General features: G+C 36.6%; 1 protein-coding gene across 5 annotated transcripts in view; it reads right to left on the bottom strand.

Annotated features, from left to right (window-relative positions):
* The window catches only part of DLC1 (DLC1 Rho GTPase activating protein), a 215,074-nt gene that overhangs the window by 161,953 nt on the left and 34,308 nt on the right, over nt 1-18,813 (bottom strand). For 4 of the 5 annotated variants that reach the window (XM_068186801.1, XM_068186800.1, XM_068186798.1 and 1 more), the window contains exon 3: nt 2,205-2,354. The exons of the other annotated variant lie outside the window; for it this stretch is intronic. In XM_068186801.1, the coding sequence (XP_068042902.1) occupies nt 2,205-2,354 (150 nt within the window). The remainder of the gene's footprint in view (nt 1-2,204; nt 2,355-18,813) is intronic. 5 annotated transcript variants of the gene reach the window in all.

The following is an 18,813-nucleotide window of genomic DNA, read 5'->3' on the forward strand; positions in this document are numbered from 1 at the left end:
CCGACATTCAGTATTTCCTGTGTGCTCCCACCTTCTGTCTCTGCAGCACTGCAAGCTAGTGAACATCTGTAAGCCATTATGCAGATGAAATGACTTCACCCTCCAGCAGTTTATACAATTCAGAGGTACAGATCCTCAGTTTTTTTGAATCACCAGACACTTATCAGCCAAATACCATTTCTGGTTAAATTGCTCTTACATTTAATGACACTGATTACATTCCTCTTTCTGAGAATAAAAAGAAGATATACAGTATGTTTTATTGTTGAGGAAGTAAAAATTTAGCACTTGCTTGATTTACTGCATAGGGTGAGGGCAAGGGATTATATTGTTTGCAGATAAATTGTGACACTGGCTATGTGTAGAACTACTCATATACTGTCAGGATTATTAGATGAGGTGCAGCCTGCATGAATACATTTACACAGTATGCAAAAAAAATCTCCTGAACTCTTAATCCCAGAAAACTCCATACAGACAAAGCCTCCGTTTCCTAATGGCAGGTTCCTAGAATAGGTGAAATATGGGGCAGAGTCATCTCAGGGGTTCTGCTCCTGAACTGAAAAGATACAGCACCCTTTGATTCATTAATTCCAGTTAAGAATCTGTCTGCCAAGCCAAAGCTGCCATTTAGACAGGTGCCTATATGCCATGTACACAAGTGCGGGGTTAGAAATTTGGGACAAAGCTGGACTCTAGGTAGGACCGTGTATTTGAATCAGATATTTCCTGCCAGTGAGTCATCTGCGATGTGAAACACTGGGAAATGCAGCAGAGCCATGGAGCAGCCTCTGTAGCACTCAGTTTGGCTGCAGCTGCTCTCAGAAGTTTCTGGTTAGCAGAGCTATGCTGCCACAGTGCACAGCCATGATCTCTGCTGCATTGCCCAGGTTTTTATATCGTCTTCAAATGATTTCTTACTATAAAATAGATATGAGCCTGAACTCAATACCTATATATCTTGAAAACAAGATCTTTTGATCTTCTGGTCCACAACAATCAAAGGCTCCTAGATTCCTAGGAAATCACTGTCCATAGATAGCATATATTCCATGTTTGATGCAAGATTTCTGCAGGGCTGCTTTGCAGCATGGGAACAGGTACCATCTCTGATTATCAGGCAGGTTTACTCATACACGTTGCCTCCACTCTTTATTGCTGTAAGAAATTAGCTAAGCTGCTGGCATGGATTGGTGAGTTATAGAGAACAGATGTCAACATTGCATTTCAGGTTTCCCGTGTCATCAGTGTGTTTAAGGAGATACTGTGAGAACATTGATATTCAGTAGGAAAATGTTTAACGATAGAAAGCTAAATTATGTGATTTCCTCTAAAAATGACACATTATATAATTTTCAGCTGATCAAACCCAGTGAAATACAACTTTTCTCACCTACAGACCACTCACTTAGCAATAATGAAACCTGGCTTTCAAAGGAAAAACTCTTTGTTAAAGAAAATATCACTAACCAAAACAAATGATATGAATGCTAGCCTAGAGATCTTGGGGCAGTGTTTCTCAGGTTTCTTGAATTGAAAAACAGCTGCAGCACATGTGGGTGAAATTAACAGGAAGCCTGCACAAGAATACCTTGGATCAGCCATTTCACGTTCTTCAGAGTTACATGTGTAAACATTTTACAGAAAAAAAGAGAATGCATCAGTCACATCATGTTTCTGAGCTGTCCCATCCCCGTGTGGATTATTCTCAGCAAAGAATGATCCTTTTAAGTGAATAAAAATAACCCCTACATTAAATTCAAGTTCTGCCCAGAATCTTTGAATGACTAAGGACTTTTTGCCTTTCCCTAGCAGAAAAACAAGACCTGTAGCTTAGTTCTATGTAATGTCAAATGACACACGGTCACGTTCTGAGACTGATGTGACACTGAGCCTGTGTTGACTCTCCATTTACAGTAGGTGACAATTAGAGAGCCAGACATTTTCTGAATCTTGTTCATCTCCCTTTGTTTTATCTGAGAGTTCTGAAGCTCTCATTTGTGAGAGGATGCTAAAAGGAAATAATGGATGGTAATATTATTGCCTTCAAAACATCTACATACACAAAAAAACCCCCAACAAGTCAAATTCTTTACAAAAAGAGCTTCAGTTCTAAAGTAAGGAGCTGAAAAATGTGAGGACTGAAAGAAAAAGGTGAAGCAAAAAAGATCTTATTTAGGATAATAATAATAAAAATTGATTACAGGTATATGCCTCCGTTTGTATGTCGGGGTGCTGGATGGAGAAGAGCCTGCACTGAGAGCATTTTCAATGTCCTGGTCAAGCTGGTCCAGTTTCATAATTAACAGCACCATTGAATCCAATCGTGAACGATCTCGATCTTCTGTTATTTCCTACGAAACAGAAAATACAACTGATAAATCTGAAATGGTATTACTTGGAAAGAATAACCTTAAATTATGAAAGCCCTGTTTCATAATTTGCCAGGAAAGCACACTAAATAATATATGGAAATTATATATATATTTTTTAAATAGCTGCTTAGGTAAAAAAAAAAAAAAAAACAAGCTGCTCTTTGTAGCCAGCTTACTAAGTATTGATGTACTGCTGGAAAAAAAATTATATTAATATTTAATATACCTCCATTATAGCAGTTAAATTTTTTAAAAGGATAATTGCTTGGAATAAATGCCTCATTACCTAGGTACACATACTTTCAAAACAGCTACAGATTCTAAAGACTCCTCAAAATATTCACCCTAAATTAATTAACTTGATTGTGCCAGTACAAATTATGAAGGTTGATTTGTGACGGAAACAGGAGACAAGTTCAAAGAGGCCATTTCCAGCTGAGGATAACCCCAACTTCTTTTCTTTGTGGAACTCAGTAGTGTAACTGTGTTCTGCTGATTCGTAGCAGAGATTTCTTTCTTGGTTGGAAATTCTTGTTACACCTGAGGTACAACAGGGTAATAGTGAACACAGCATCAGACATCCTCTGCCTGGAAAGAGAGCTGGATGAGGGGGTATTCACATCACAGCTTCAAACACCTAGTTTATGTAGCTGATTTCCCTATGCTCTGTAGAAAAAGGAGGCAGAGCAGATCCTCAAAAGTGCAACTCAAAGCAAGATCTTCAATTAGATGGACTAAATAATGCTCTCAATGAGGTCCTCCCTTTCCTTTTTAAATAGAGACTTAACACAAAAGTTAGATAACTAGCCTGCCTCAAAATTCAGGACTGTGAAAACCCCTTCTAGTTCCTGTATGGATTTTCATAGTTTGAATTTAGAAAATACGAAGTTCCATTAACTCACTTGAAATAATATTTTTTTAAATCCTTCTCAAGAAATGGATGCAAAGATGTTACAATTACATCATTGTGCCCAAGAAGTAGGCAATATAAGTGTCCAAATTAGCCTTTTATTTTATAGTCACTAAACTATACAGAGTATAGTTTTTCAGGCTATACTTCTCTTGGTAGGATTCCATTAGCAGGATTTTCATAGACTGCTTGAAAGGCATTGCAAAACATGAATTAGATGATTCCTGCTAGAATTAAAGGATATGTATAGATAAAATAGTCATATAAAATACAGTCTACCATGATCTTTAGAATGTGAAGACAGATGTGATGGCTACTAAACCAAATCTTAGAAAAGTAGAAATACAAATCTGTCAGTCCATAGCAGAATTATAAACAATGTACTATGCAAAGGATTTCTAAAAAAGATGCAGGATGCCCTGATGACTTTGAACTGAGTTGAGAGTGATGAGAGAACTGAGTGAGAGAATATCACCTCAAAATACCTTAGAAATCACCAAAATGGGTTAAGTTTCACTTTCTTCCAAACTGAAAACACAGTGTCGCAAATGATTCGTTCCACTGCATGGATCTTCATTTTAACTGATGTTAAATTGATACCTGAGGTTTACAAATGTCAGAACAGTTATTTCATCTAATCTGCATGCAATTTCATCAATCAGAAAGCCCAGCAGAGCAGCTGAATGTCTGCTAACAGAGTAGACATGATCTCCTTTGTGACAGGGGCCATGCTCTCCATGGTGAGCAAGACTGTCGCCAGTTCACATATCCAGAGGATGCCAGTGCTGTTACTAAACTAGCTCCCAACACAGTCCCCTCACTGTGTTTTTATTTCTATTGGTTTTACTTGGAAATACACCACTGTAAAGGCTAATCAACCTAAAATTGACGCTGGACTTAAAAACTGGAAATTCATTGCCATGCCACAACAAAGGAAGTGGTAGTGGCTGGGTAGGGTTGTTTAGTTTGTTGGATTTGCAGTTGGTTTTGGTTTTTTTTTTTTTTTTCCCCTCAGGCTAGAAAGATATGAGGCATTTCACTCAAAGACAAAAAAAAAAAAAAAAAAAAAAATCTGGCATTTTCCTCTAGCAAATTGTTTGATTCATCCTGACAAAATAGTATAAACTTGCTTTGTATGCAGCAGATTGAGAATGCTGAAGGAGAATCTGCTGAAATGAAGAGGTGGCAAAATATTGCTCAAAGAGATACTCCAGCTTGACATTACATGCTGGCTTTGCAGGGAAACACTTCTTTCAGAAAACAATAATATTATCATTATGGAATTGAGCTATTCTGTTTAGAAGTCCTAACTTTGTGGTTCTGGCTGATGTTCACATACACATAAAAAATTTAACATTTTTACTATAGTTTCTGCTTTTACAACTTACTAAACACCTGTTTTGCTGTGGCACTATCAATTTGTATATATGCAAGTCTAAGCATTATACAAAAAAATTAACACATAAAATAAAAAAAGATAATCCTGAGTTAGAAATTCATCACAACGCATAGAACACATATTATTATAAGATTAATTTATGTTTAGACAGTTTTAGCCTTGATAGTCTCCAATGAATTTCCAAGAGCTTTACAACCCTCCTATCTTTTTTGTATCTCACTTTTGTGTATATTCTGAGAATTTATTACTGATGTATGATACAATCTATAGCTAGCAAGGTATTAGCAATTAATTTGTTTTCTTTTGAAAGCACAGTATTTCCTTTGCTTCCATTTATTTCCCACTGGTAGCTATGTACCTTCCAAATTAGAATGCAAAAATATAAATAACATTTATAGAATTATGCAGAAATCCTACCTTTACCATATGAAGTCAAAACTTGGGCATTAGAAGATGTCTGGTCAAAGAAAGCCCTTACAACCTTAATTTCTGCCTTAAGGCATTTGCATAGGGCAATTCAGGCATGCAGAACAAATATAAACAGTAGGTCAAACTCAATATGTTATTTGTCTAGAGATTTTATTTTTAACATGTCTCCACACAAGGAGGAAATAGTTTAGGTCATGAACTGGAAAAAACAATATTTCTTTTAATTTGTATCCTCACTGGTGTGATAAAGAAGCTAATTAAATTTGAATATATCCATATGTTTAGAACAGAAAACATTGTAACTCTTCCTAGAATGAAGGATGCTTGAATTATTTGAATTATTGCCTAAATTATAAAACCCCAAATGTTTTTACAAGGAAAACAGTCTACAAGTCCTGTTGCTATCATCAGCAAGCAATGTTAATAGAATGAAAACATTTTTGAGAACATGCCTGCAAATGAGATTTAGCCAGTTTTTTAGTTGCTTTTGTGAATTTGGAGCTTATATCATTATTGACAAAAATAATAGTACATTTTCCCACTATGCACTCCCATGTCTTCAAGTGCTTGTGTGTCTTTTTCTACCAAGTTGTCTTGTGCAATGTGTGAGAAGACCTGGAGATTTCTGAATATAATATTCTCCACATATGTTGTAATTTTTATTTTGAACACTCAGTGAATAAAAAACCCTGTATGAAGGCAGTATTAATCAGAGTATCTCTAGAAAAAACTTACCCCCTCCTTTTTATTTATGGTTTCAAGAATTTCATACCCATACTAGCAATACATTACAATTACTTTAACCAACTCAAACAGAAGAAACCAATACCATACCAAAGGGTATGACCCTAAATTTGGATTTAATACATGCATTCTGTTTTATCCGGGCATGGAAAAATGGAACTGGATGTATTTCACTTCCTTGCTGTCTTAAATCCTGTATTTCTCCAAGTGTGTTTTCACCTTTTACCTCTAGCCACTGTTTTACATCACACACACAGTCCCTACTGCAGTCCCTTTTCCTACATACATACTTTTCAGTCCCTTTTCATGCATACATACATACTTTTGGCTGAGTTGAGCTGAAGCAAGGGGCACTCTTTGAAAAGAGTGTAGGCTGTTAAGTGCAAAACCTATTTTAATTTTCATAGCAAACATTTTGTTCAGAAAAAATTGGTACTCAAAACTAAGTTTGTGCTCTCTCTTATTACCTTCAGGGGGATCGAGTCACTCCCCCATTCCCTGGATGTCCTCTCTTTGAAAGCTTCTGCTGATTTCCAGATTGGGCAGACCCTCCCAGTGCCAGTGCAGTCCCCTGTGGTTATGGAGGGGTGAGAATATCCCACTCTAAACATCCCCCTGCTTGGGCCATCGGGGCACCACCTCCTTCCTGACACTCTTGTGTCAAGATGCTCATAATTGCTTTGAAAAGGAAAACTTGGATTTTAGAGGAAAGATTTTTACACAACTGACAAGGTGAGCTGGAGTACCCACAAAAGAAAGAGATCATTTATGGAAAGACCTGGCTGAGTTTTGCCTGGTATTCTTGATCTGCAGGCAGCTGAACTGAGTTAAAACCTGATATTAATGCTATATATTTCAGAAGGCATTAAATTACTCATTCTCGTCTTTCCTTGCTAAAAAAATCCTTTTTGAAAAAAGAGAATTTTATTATATATCACTGGTTTAATACTATAAAGGTTTTCATGGGAAGAAACAAATGAAGAATGCAAAATATGCAGTTTTGAAATTAGTCTGATGATTTTTTACTACCAGATATGCAAATAAGTTGTAATTTTCATCCTTCTACATTGGACTGTAGAGTTCACAAACTTTGAAAAATACCTAAGAATTTTATCTCTCTCTAAATTTTATGCTATACTGTACCATATATCTGCCCATGATAGGGGATTTGGAACTAGAGGATCTTAAAGATCCCTTCCCAACACAAATCACTCTATGATTCTATGATTAGAGTCCTATTCATTATGGAGGGAATGCAGGCAGAGAACATTAACAAGCCTAGACACCAGAAAAATCACAGTAAGATTACTATTATAAATAATATTTGAACTAATAGAACAGACTGAAAATGGAACCAATAATGTAGGCCTACAATGGTGTACACCCCACAGGTGAGGAGACATGCTCATATATTTCTGCAGTTATTCATCTACAAATTCACACTTGCTGTTGAGAGAATAGCTTTTGTTCTCAAAAAGCTTCTCTTCTCTTATTTTCCTTACAAGAAAATACTTCAGTGGTTTTGTTTCTTTATTATACTATAAATCAAAGCTGAAATGAGGAAAAATAGAGACAATTCTATTAATCAGCAATTAAATCAGCATCAGTGACATGAAACTTAGCTTTGATACATGTTTGTTGGCATGTCTTTTACAAATACCCCAATAAGTGAATGGCTTTGTGCACTTACACTTTATGTCTTTATAATTTAGTGCATTTCAAACATGGAAGCGAGGAATTGTTTACAAATGGAACGCAAACCAAATCGTTTCTGTTTTGCACTGCACCGAATACAGTGCAAAGGGAGCAGAGGAAGAAGAACAAAGATGAAGTCTAGTTTGTCCTCCAGTTTACCAGTGAAAACAGAGTCTGAGGAATGTTTGGTATCTATGTAAACTCTATTACTGACACTCTACCCTGCAATACCTGAAGACAGTGCAGTAGTAGTTCTGAGCAGCCTCTTGAAATTATTGCAACTCTTCCCACAATTGCAATGGACTTTGAATCAGGCCTAGTACAAACACGAGAACTAAAACAAATCTCTGCACATTCTAAATAGGTGAGAAATAGGAGTTCTTGTCCTGAATGGTTTTCATGCTACCCTAGTAAATGAAGAGTTTTGAGAATACAGGTTGCACAGTCTTTTTAGATAACATATATGCTCATTCATATGATTGTGACATCAATACATGAAAAAACAGCCTATTAAAAATATACACCGCAATGCCCCTGCTTACCTTAACAATTTGCATTTTATTCATGTGTGGGAGTGTGTGGGGGTGAGGTGAAGGTGAAGATTCACCACTCAGTGCTTCAAGTCCAGTTTACACTTTACAGAAAATTTCCTTTATTCACTTTTCTTTGTCCTATAAAAATCATAAAACAAGCCTCATACAAGAGGAATGGGTTTAGCTGGTTACTTAACCAGAGAGGTTGGCTCATTATCAGGAGCTGACTGAGAAGTTTTATATCTTAAATGACAAAATGTAGGAAGACTTTGTCATAGCCTGCAATGTACTGAAATCCACCCAGTGCTTATGTAATTTAATTAGCTATGTAAGTAGAAGCAGAAAAGTCTGCATTTATCCTTCTGGTTTTAGTAATCTTGCTCAGTTTAGCATTTTACATAAGGAATTGACTAGGCTTCTGTGGCAGATACAAACATCTTCCAATACATCTCATATCTGGAGGAGGCATTAGAAGATAAAAGGAATCAAGGAGAGCTGAGCTATGGTGCTCAACAAGGAATATTTTCTTCCCTGTACCCTGAAGCATGACTAGATTGTGAACACCTCTGTAAAGAAGCAAGAAATAAAAAATGGAACTTCAGGGCTGGTGGTAAAAACAATAAGGAGGGGATAAGTGCTCATATGGAAATCTAGAGGATATAGACAGGTGTATTCCAACCATACTGGATCTCATGGAGCTGAAGCAATCTCGTGTCTGAAAGGACACACAGGATCAAGGAACAAAAAGTATCAAACCAGGCGCATAAGACCTACTTTAAATGTGTCACCAGTTAATCTGCTCTACTGCAGAAGGGACCTACTTTGTTCAGTGGGAAAAGTATCAGAGCACCACGTAAAAATCAAAACCAATAAAGCACTCTCCCCCTTCTTCCAGGTGAGAAGCAGAAATTATCGTCTTAGATGGCTAAATTGCCTAAATGCATTAAGAGTTAAATTAAGAATGGAAGCTGAAAGAAGTGAGTCTATGTGATGAGATGTGGAATGTTCTCCATATGGCAAGATGCAATTATGATTCCATTGTCAAGATGGGCAAAATGTAAGACAAAATTTAGGGTGGTTGTTTTGTTTAGTTCTTTGCTGTGCTGCAAAGCTTTCCTGCACTCCTGCATAGACAGACGTTTCCATTCAGAGCTGTTTGGAAATTTTTTAAAATATTTTGGTTCTACATCTGGTTAATTTAATCAAAAAACAATGCACTAACTGAAGATTTTTATAAATTCATGTAAGAGACCTGGGAGAATTTTTTGAAGCATTTCTTATTGTGGCAAATGTAGCAATTTATGATAAAGGCTGCTGCAAACTTGCAGGAGTTATAGCAGTCATGTTTTTCTTGTGCAGACATTTCATAACAAATAGAGTAGCTGAGAATTTAAACTTTTTTCTAATAAGACTGAATTTGTTTAGAAACAGTGAACTTCAAAATAGCACTGTTTCTTTCAGAGGCAGAATATTTTCTGCAACAAAACCACCGTAACAGATTCTCAGAATGCTACTTACCCTTGCATATGGCTTGAGTGACACAATTGGTTTAGTTAGAGAACCATTTTGGTTGGAAAATATTAGTCCAACTATAAACCAAACCCCTTCAAGTCCACCACTAAACCATGTCCCTAAGTGCCACATCTATACATCCTTTAAATATCTCCAGGAATGGTGACACAAACACTTACCTGAGTAAGCATACAGCATATTAAGGGGAAACACAAGAATCTGAGGAAAATACATCCTTTATCCATAAAGTAGATGTGTCACTAGAACTAATATGGATGAGGAAACAACAGGGAAGATCAACCCCAAAAACAGAGAAGTGAGGTCTCTTGAATCCCACAAGCTACTTCAGGCTACTCAGCTGATTCACTGAGATACTAAATATTAGGCAAAGAGAACATTCAGGTAAGCAAGATATTATTCTGCATTCTTGTCATAATATCCAGAGTTTCATACTCTTAGGTTATAAGCACCCTGGGTGTATGAGATTACAGAGCTGTAAATTATTACTATGAAGGCACTGAAAATCAATCCATACTCTTGTTGCCAGACAAACTCTAATGGATGTTTGCTACTGTATAGTAAATCCTCTATAAAATCTTACAGTAGACAATGACTAAAAATATACTTTCACCTTACATGATATTAATAACAGCTTAGTATTTCAAAAATCAGAAGTGATCAGAGAACAAGTGCTTAGCAACTTTGTACTTTGTTCTGTTTATAGCTGTACTCCAAATTCGGTTTTAAAAAATAGATATCTAAATCATTATCTGATACAGGTCATGGTTACATGGTTACTTTAATTTTCCCTAAATTCCTGGTTCTAACAAATTCCTGTTCTCTCATCTATTTCTCCAGCCTACCCCTCAGTTCTCCTTGTACCCAGCACTGGTTTCCAGAAAGTTCCAGAAAGCTACTGGGGGTCCAGATGAACATAGTCCCTGGGAAAGCTGTAGCTCCTATAAAGGTCTTCTGTCCAGCCCTACAAATGTCAGTGCTGGCCAAGGAAGACTAAAAAAGGCAGGTCAAAAAGCTGTACTGAATTTTATTTTGTCTTGCAAAAAGGTTGTAATTAAATTGTGAAGTGATCACTTAACTGTAACCTTGTTTTTTGCTGGTGCAGTTAAGCTGATTTTACAGATATTGTAGGGTCGTGACATCTTCTCAAATGTTTTTCTTCAGAATACCAAAACAAAGAACTTTGGGAGTGTGTACATTAGTAACTTTCTGAGGGTCTGAAAGAGAGGTGTATTGTCAAAAAACAGCAGCAAACTGCTGTCCTCTGTCTCTTAATTCACCCATTTATTCTTTAGCTTTGCCAACCTATGCAGCTGAAGAAATGCCAGAAATATTTTTTATGTCAGAAGTTTGTAAGAGAACATGATAGCATGAGAAAAATCCTTGCTAATTTTTTATATTCAGAGGAAGAAGTTTCAGTGCTTTGGTGTCTTGGGAAAGCGCTTGCATTTTCCCATGTGAAAATTGGATTGTCTCAGTGACAATTAACTTCTTATTAAATTACTTCTGCACGGTAAGATTTAAACTAAAGTAACTTTTGTGTCACAATTCACTGCACACTGATATTTGTGAGAGCTGTAATTGGCTACTGAGGAAGTGGTAGCAAAACTCTTGATCTTGAATAGGGATATCATTCTTGTTTGTGACTAAGATGTTCAGATTTGGGTTAATGCCCAATAAACTCGAAAGTTCAGAACTTGCCTCAATAAAAGGGCTTCAACAAAAGGGCTACAAAATTACATGTTCATATCAGACTCCTTAGTTTAACTTCATGGAAGATTAGTCACAAGCAAAAGAAGCCCCGCAAAACTGGAATTGGGATCAAACATGTTGGGAGTGGAAATGTTGATCAAGGAAATTGTTATTCCTTTTCAGCCACATTTAGAAAGATTCTAGATAGTTCAAAAAAAAAAAAAAACAAACAAAACAAAACAAAAAAAAACCACCCAAAAAACTAAAAACACCTAAACATAGAAAAGCACATTTGCTCTCTCACTTTGAATTCTTAGCAAATAGTAATGAATGGTAAATAGAGGGTTTGAGAAAAATACAGAATCAAAGGAAGGTGAATCACCCTTTATATGTCACACACCATATCTTAAAACTAAGATGTTTTCTGAAATAAATAACCAAGATGCTGCAGTCACACAAGCTTTTCTAAAATTCTGCAACAATTACTGCACCATCTCTGCAAAGATGATTCTGAAGAGTTGATAATGGCCCAAATTTGGTAAAAAAATACCAAAACCCCCTTGTTTACCTCAAACACCCCTTAATAGCATCTGTCTTCTGTATATTGTTGTCTGAAATTCATCAAAGCTAAATGTCTGGCCATGTGGTAAGTGGTTGACTGGAATTTTGGAGAAGTCTGTGGTTCAGACAAGGAATTCCGCTGTTCTTTATAATATATTCAGCTATTTCATGTATGCCTTTGAAATATGTTTATGCACACTGGAATTGTTCTAGCTATTAAATGTTACTTAAGGGGACTGATCTGTGCACAGCGCCCAGCATTGAGGGCTTGCTCAGACACACACACTGGCCTGTAGACTACAGCCTTTAAGAGCCTTTAGGGGTCACTCTCCATTCACATCAAAGGACAGAACCCATGTAACACAGAACCAAAAGACAAAGCTAGTCTGAAAGTCTCATTCTTCTGCCACTACCTTTTTGAATCCTGGAATTCATTCCCCCGTAAAAGCGTGCGGCTTATATGTTTCTGTCATTCACTTGAAGTACTCATTTTCCTTTTTCTTTTTTATCCTAAATCCTTAGGAGGCCCAAAGCTGCACCACATAATTGCTACTTCAGCAATTTTTCCATAGACATTTAAATGAATACATTTTGTATGATAAGTTCTAACATTCACTGGGTTTTTTTCAGCAGTAAGTTTAGCTCCTCAAGACTAGTGACTATTTTAATCTGAAATCATCAACACTAACTGCTTGAAATATTACACAATAATAAATAATACACATTTACACATGCTCTGTTCATGAGCTAACCACAGAAAGTCATAGAATCATAAAATATACAACTGGAAGTGATCTTGAAATGTCCTGTCATCTGTCTCGCAATGGATAGTTCTCCAGCTCTACTTACAAACCACCAAAACTGCCCCAAGCAAAAAAGGTCTTATTCCAGTGTTACCTTCCTTAGTACTAAAAGCTTAATTCTAACATGGAATCACAATCTTTCTCTAGCTTGAACTTATAAATTCTTATTTTTACCAATTTTTGCTCTGCATGGAAATGCAGAACAAAAATTTCTTCTCCTTGGAAATGATAGTGTTCCCTCCATCCCCATATTCAGGTGCATTCCTTTCCCTCCACAATGCAAGTGCAGGGACATTCTTCCATCTCTGGCCATTCTGGAAAAGCACGCTATTCTCAGGGCATGTTTCTGTCCTGACAGCAAATAAATGTCAGTTGAAGCCATTTCTCCTCACAGCATTTGTGAGGTCAAAACTGCTGGCAGCTGACTGAGACATGCAGGTAGCAACAAGAAGGTGAGATGAATGATTGATTGCCAGGAATGACTGTGGTATAGCCAAGCTTTTCTTGGAGAGACATTCTACAGGCTGCATCCTTGGAGGCTTTCAAGACCCAACTGGATAAAATACCAAGAAACCTCATCTGATCTCAAATCTATTCCTTCTTCTATAGACTCCTCCTGAGGTCCCTTCCAACCAGTTACTAGGGTTGTCTTTAATTTTTCCATTGCTGGATGGAAATTAATTATTACCTACAGAAATTACTGGTGAAATCAGGTTGGGTAGAAAGTATTGTAATTGAAGGCAGCTAAGCATTTTGCTCAGTGATTTACCTTTTTACTGTATTCCACTTGGTGTTTGTACTGCTGTTGGATAGGTATTGCTGCTTTTGCTTGTGGCCTTCACACAGAGGGTATACTTGCCAGTCATACCCTGGAGCCATACCTTCCAGCAAATGAATTATACTACATTATATGACAAATAATCTTCTTCAGAAGATAAGAAAAATACCTTCAAAGCCAAATAGAATGGTACAGTATTTTTAAAAGCAGCCATAATTTATTGCAACTAAAGTCAAAATTCAGCACCAATAGCATTCCTTGGGGTTATCACCATGTTATTTTCTTTCCCAACATAGCTCAGACATGATCACTATTGTGTAACATATACAAGGACTGTTTGATGATTTTCACTTTCGTTATCAGCAGTAACCAAAACATACAACTCCAAATTGTATGCATCAGTATTAGAAGGAAAACTCAGATTTTCTTACTATAAAATCTGAAAATATCTCACATGGATGTACTGAGGTGAGGAAAAAATATTAAAGGAAAAAAACCACATAAGTAATATTGATGTGACAGATTATTCTGTATCATTCCAAGTTCTTAACCTTTATCTGAAAAACATAGGCTGCATTTACACTGTCAATCAGGAGACTAATAAGGAGTTAAGTGCAGTAAATGACAGCCTGAGCCCAAACATGAGCCCCTACCCCCCAGGGAGAAGTTAACTAGCAGTGCCCTACCTGAACTTGAGTCCAGCTGAGACTTGGTTGTGGCCACAGCCTTTTCCTTTTTCTTCTTGTCTCTGACATTTTCAGCCAGGCTGCAGCAGTTAATGACATTAGTGCTCAGCTCTGACAGCCTGGAGGAAGGAAAGGCATTGTGCCCCACTCTGGACCCAGCTGGGAGGTGAGTTCTTGCCTCCCAGCTCAGCCTACAGCACTTCTACATGCCTGCACATCTCTTCTCCATTTCGGGAAGCTGATGACTGACAGCTTCCTTTCACAGCTTCTGTCTCCCAGGAACAGAGCAGCAGAAGTGCCTGCAGCTCAGGAAGGACATGCTGCTCCAACTGGGTTCAGTCGGGCAGTCTGTGTCAGCGTGTCTGTCCACAAAGGAAGCAGCAGGCTGTGATTAGGAGCTGGGCAATTTGAATGGGAGGTGAGGCTGGTTGCAAGTTCTAGTTTTCACTAACACCCAACATATTTATATTGTAAATATGCCCACAGCACTGCAGGAGATACACACACACACACAAACATTTCTTATACTGGCATATAAAAGATGGGAAAAAAGATTCAGGAGGCAATGTTATTTCCAAGTCTGACTTTACCAAGTCAAATAGGAGGTTTGAGTTCAAGAGTTATCACAAAGAGGTGATAGAATATAAAAGATAAACATATCTGGGCCAGGATTAAATCACATATTTTAACTAACGTTCAACAAACTTGGATTCAATTCCAAAATCTTCTCCAAAACAGTAATAGGGATAAACACTAATAGAAAGTGACATTCAAGACAGGAAGATAAAAAAAGAATATAACATACATAATTTTGGACTTTCTGTTATTCTTCACAAGTTGCCTGGCATTTACTGTGATCAATGAAGTGTTAAAATGTTCAGATATGAACATCAAATAGCAAAGGATATTTTAAAAATAGTGAACATCACTGTTTTGACTAGATATCCAATAAGACTGTCAGCTTGAATATGTTGCAGGGGAAGATTATTCTTCTGGATTTAGTTGTATCTGTTGGGAAAACTCAGCATGGTGTGATTGCCATGTCTTAATGGTATAAACTGTTCAACTCAAGAGAAGTAAATAAATAAAAATACATATTTTTTTCAAGCATTTTCAGAAATTCTAGCTGGCCTATAGCATAATTCATCCGTGCTTCAGGCCATTAGAAAAAAATCTTTAACATCTCCTACTGAAATGAACCCACCTGACTAAACAAATCCTTAATGATTCACATGGTCTGGCTGAAGGGCCACTTGGGCTAGGAGTAACATAGATTGCAAAAACTCTAAGACTAATAGGCAGTGATCACAAATTGTGGCTAATTCAACCTTCCTACCCTCAAGTGAATTCCGCAACAATGTTCTCCTTTTGAAGGAAGAGATCCCAAATGTAAGGAGAATTGCACAATGAACTTCCCTTTCAGTTCCTCAGTTTGAAATACAAAAGAATTTCCGCCAAATAAATCTTTCTCACGAAGCATATTACTATCAAAATCTCAACATTTCGAGAGCACTGTTTTTCAAGAGTGCTGAAGGAAAATCTTTTTTCTAAGTCTATTTTGACCTTGCTTCCTTGACTCTTTGAGTTCTATGCTCTAGGAAAAGTCTGTACTGTGTCATTGAGAGTATTATTGTCATTTGTGGCTTATTAATAATTTCATTATTCAATTGCAGAAAGATTTAAACAAAAAAATTGGGTTGTTCTGAGAAGAGCTGCCAGTTTTCAAAGGTAACCACCGGACTCAAGGAAACATGGTGACTGAGAAGGACAGGTTGGTCAGCATTGTCCACAGATGAGTCAGCTGGACTGGGTATAAACACAGGAGGAAAACTCTTCTCAGGTCCAATGTGCAAGATGGACCTACTGAGTCAGTCATATCTCTTGTGTTCTGAGGTTAGTGTCTGATTTACACCTCAGCTGATTAAAAACTGAGTGGAAAATCAGTGAGTAAAGCATATGATCAGCTAGCTCAGTGACCAGGGTATTTAATGAAAAAACTTAGACTTCTGCAGTATTATGTTTCAAACACTGCAAAAAGTTACTGTAACTACAAAAGGATGGGACAGATTATAGTAGATCTTAGAATTGATGGAAATAAAGGATGTAAAATATTTTCTCCACTGTTTATGAGCATCATGGGAAGACCCTTACCAGCTCTTTGAAATCCAAACACATAGCTTCCAAGGATTCATAATGTTATAGTTTTATCTTTAGTGGGCTTATGCGGTGTTATCATTACATAAAAATTATGGAACTATAGAAATTCAATGCATTTAGAGACTGGTGCTAAGTAAAAGTGGAGAAACTATTTTAATTCAGAGTTTAGCAGTAATATTAAGGACTATGTCTCCTGGCCCTTAACTATTTAAGTCAAGAGTATGATACCCTAATTATCTTATAAGATTAAAGTGTAAGAAACTGTGGAAGATAAGGATCAATTTTTTTGCTGTAACTATGAAGTGATATTTAAAAGTCCAGCAGTTAACTTGGTCTGATTTTCACAAATCCTCAGCTTCTGTTTGAATTACATTTTTAGTAGTTCAACCCTTCAAGCTAACAGAATAAAATAATTTGCTTGCCACTTCCTCCCCATTAGTGCTATTGAAATCAGTGAGTCTAGTCTCTGCATATGATCTAGTGAATTAAATTCAGATTGGAGGAATCTAGGTACTGACAATGGAGACACTATCATGATCAGATGCGAACAACAGCTATTTGTGGAACTGATTCAGTGAGTGTTGGTAAACTGAATTACCAAAGAATAACGAAGAATTACCGTGGGGTAGGAAGCAGCCTGTATACATTAGAGTTTCCTATCTGCTTATTCCAGCTTAGGTGGATTGCAGTAAAGAACACTTCAAATATTAAATATTTTAAGCAAAATTTTATGCTCATATATTGATACATGTCAAAGTCTGGATAATATTTTGCATTTATAATTATATTTGCATGGAAATGTCTGATCATTCTGTTTTTCAGTATCTTAACATGCACAAGCACATGCCATTTTAATAATTAAGCTTTTTTAAAGCAAAACAAAAATGAAGTTTGCAGTTATATTTCAGCTGGATTTTCCCAGGTGACTCATTCCCTTTTGAAGCTATGTAATAGACAGCCTAGGGTATATCACTGTCTTCTTCCATGTACAGAAAAGAAGACATGATGCAGTAACAATAGCATGTCTCACCAAAAGTTATAAAGCCACCATAGAATGGAGTATACATATTTGTTTAAAAATATGCCTTAAATGGAAACAGTTATATCATTTTTAGCTTCATTGTCGTTTATCATAAAATAATGTTTTGTTCATAATAAGCTGAAATGCCCTTCTTAATTTTAGAATCAATCCCTTACTTTTCTGCATTAAAAAGTGACTGATCTATGATTAGCCCCTCAGAAAAATGAATATTAGAAGATTGCCAGTGCAACATAGTGACCCTTGGTAATAGGATATTTCTTGAACAGATTATTTTTTTCCAAACATATGTACATATATCTCATATCTGTACTTAAAAGTGCAAAAGTAACACTGTACATTTTTGTGAAAAGAATATCTACTGGTCGGATCTTTGAAAATTGCTTAAGTCAGCAGAGCAATACTTTTTTTATACCTATTATTTCTGCATGTGTCCATAAGGTAAACAATAGCCATCATCTCCAGTAAATGTGCTGAGGAATTAAAGAAATTGATACATTCTTGATTGAATAACTAACTTCTTTAAAAATAATACTTTTCTATATGATGAAACACAAACATTATTATCTTAATACTTCCCTTATAGTCCCCTATATAAAATAACCATAGAGCTGTTATGGTTCTTTACCCTTCACAAAGCTAGAAATAACTAAACATTTGCTACATTTTTAAAGAACAATTTTAGATATGAGGTTTCTCAATATTAAAAGAAATAAGCACTGTCACCATATTTTGTGACAAAAACATAAAACATCTTTAAAGGTCAGCATAGCTTTTGCATGAAATATGTCTGCAGAGAAAAAAAAATGCTTGAGAAGGGGGAATGAGACTTTCAGAATAGTTAACTACAGAACAGCTGGCACAGATTAGCCTATGTCCTCATACAATCAAAATGTTTCTATTAGAGAACTTGAGATAACCAGCTTGAGAGTGCTTAAGTATTCTCCAGTATTTTTTTTTCTGAATTTAATCAAGCATTATCTCATGAGGTATGACTGCATTATCCCAGAGGAATTAAAGAATTACCAACTCTACGCTGTTATATATATATATTTAATATCAGGTTATTTGGTTTGATATTTATCTTGGTATAAGCCAACTTTTACTGACTTAACACACCATGACAAAACCAGCTCAGGGGAAGAAGGAAACACATGAAAACTCTGGCTACTGATTCACTAGTGGGGCCAAAAGAGTGAAACTACAGTCTCAGAAACACATAGAAATACATGTCTGGAGTAAGGACCTGCCTCGGGCCACAGCCAGCACTGAAACCAGCTGTGGTGACTTCCTGGTCACCACCAGCTGGCCTCCCCAAGGAAGAGCTGCACAGGGAACACTGTGGACTTAAGTGCGCTCAAAGCATCTGATGGTGAGTGGTGCTGGACTAGTGATTGCTCAATTTGAAGAGCAGGACGTTTATAATCTAAAAGTATTTCTTCCTGTAAAGAAACTTAATGTTGAAATGAATGTCACTATTAT

This window comes from Anomalospiza imberbis, chromosome 4 (assembly GCF_031753505.1).
Source record: "Anomalospiza imberbis isolate Cuckoo-Finch-1a 21T00152 chromosome 4, ASM3175350v1, whole genome shotgun sequence".
In the NCBI taxonomy this organism is placed as follows: domain Eukaryota; kingdom Metazoa; phylum Chordata; class Aves; order Passeriformes; family Viduidae; genus Anomalospiza; species Anomalospiza imberbis.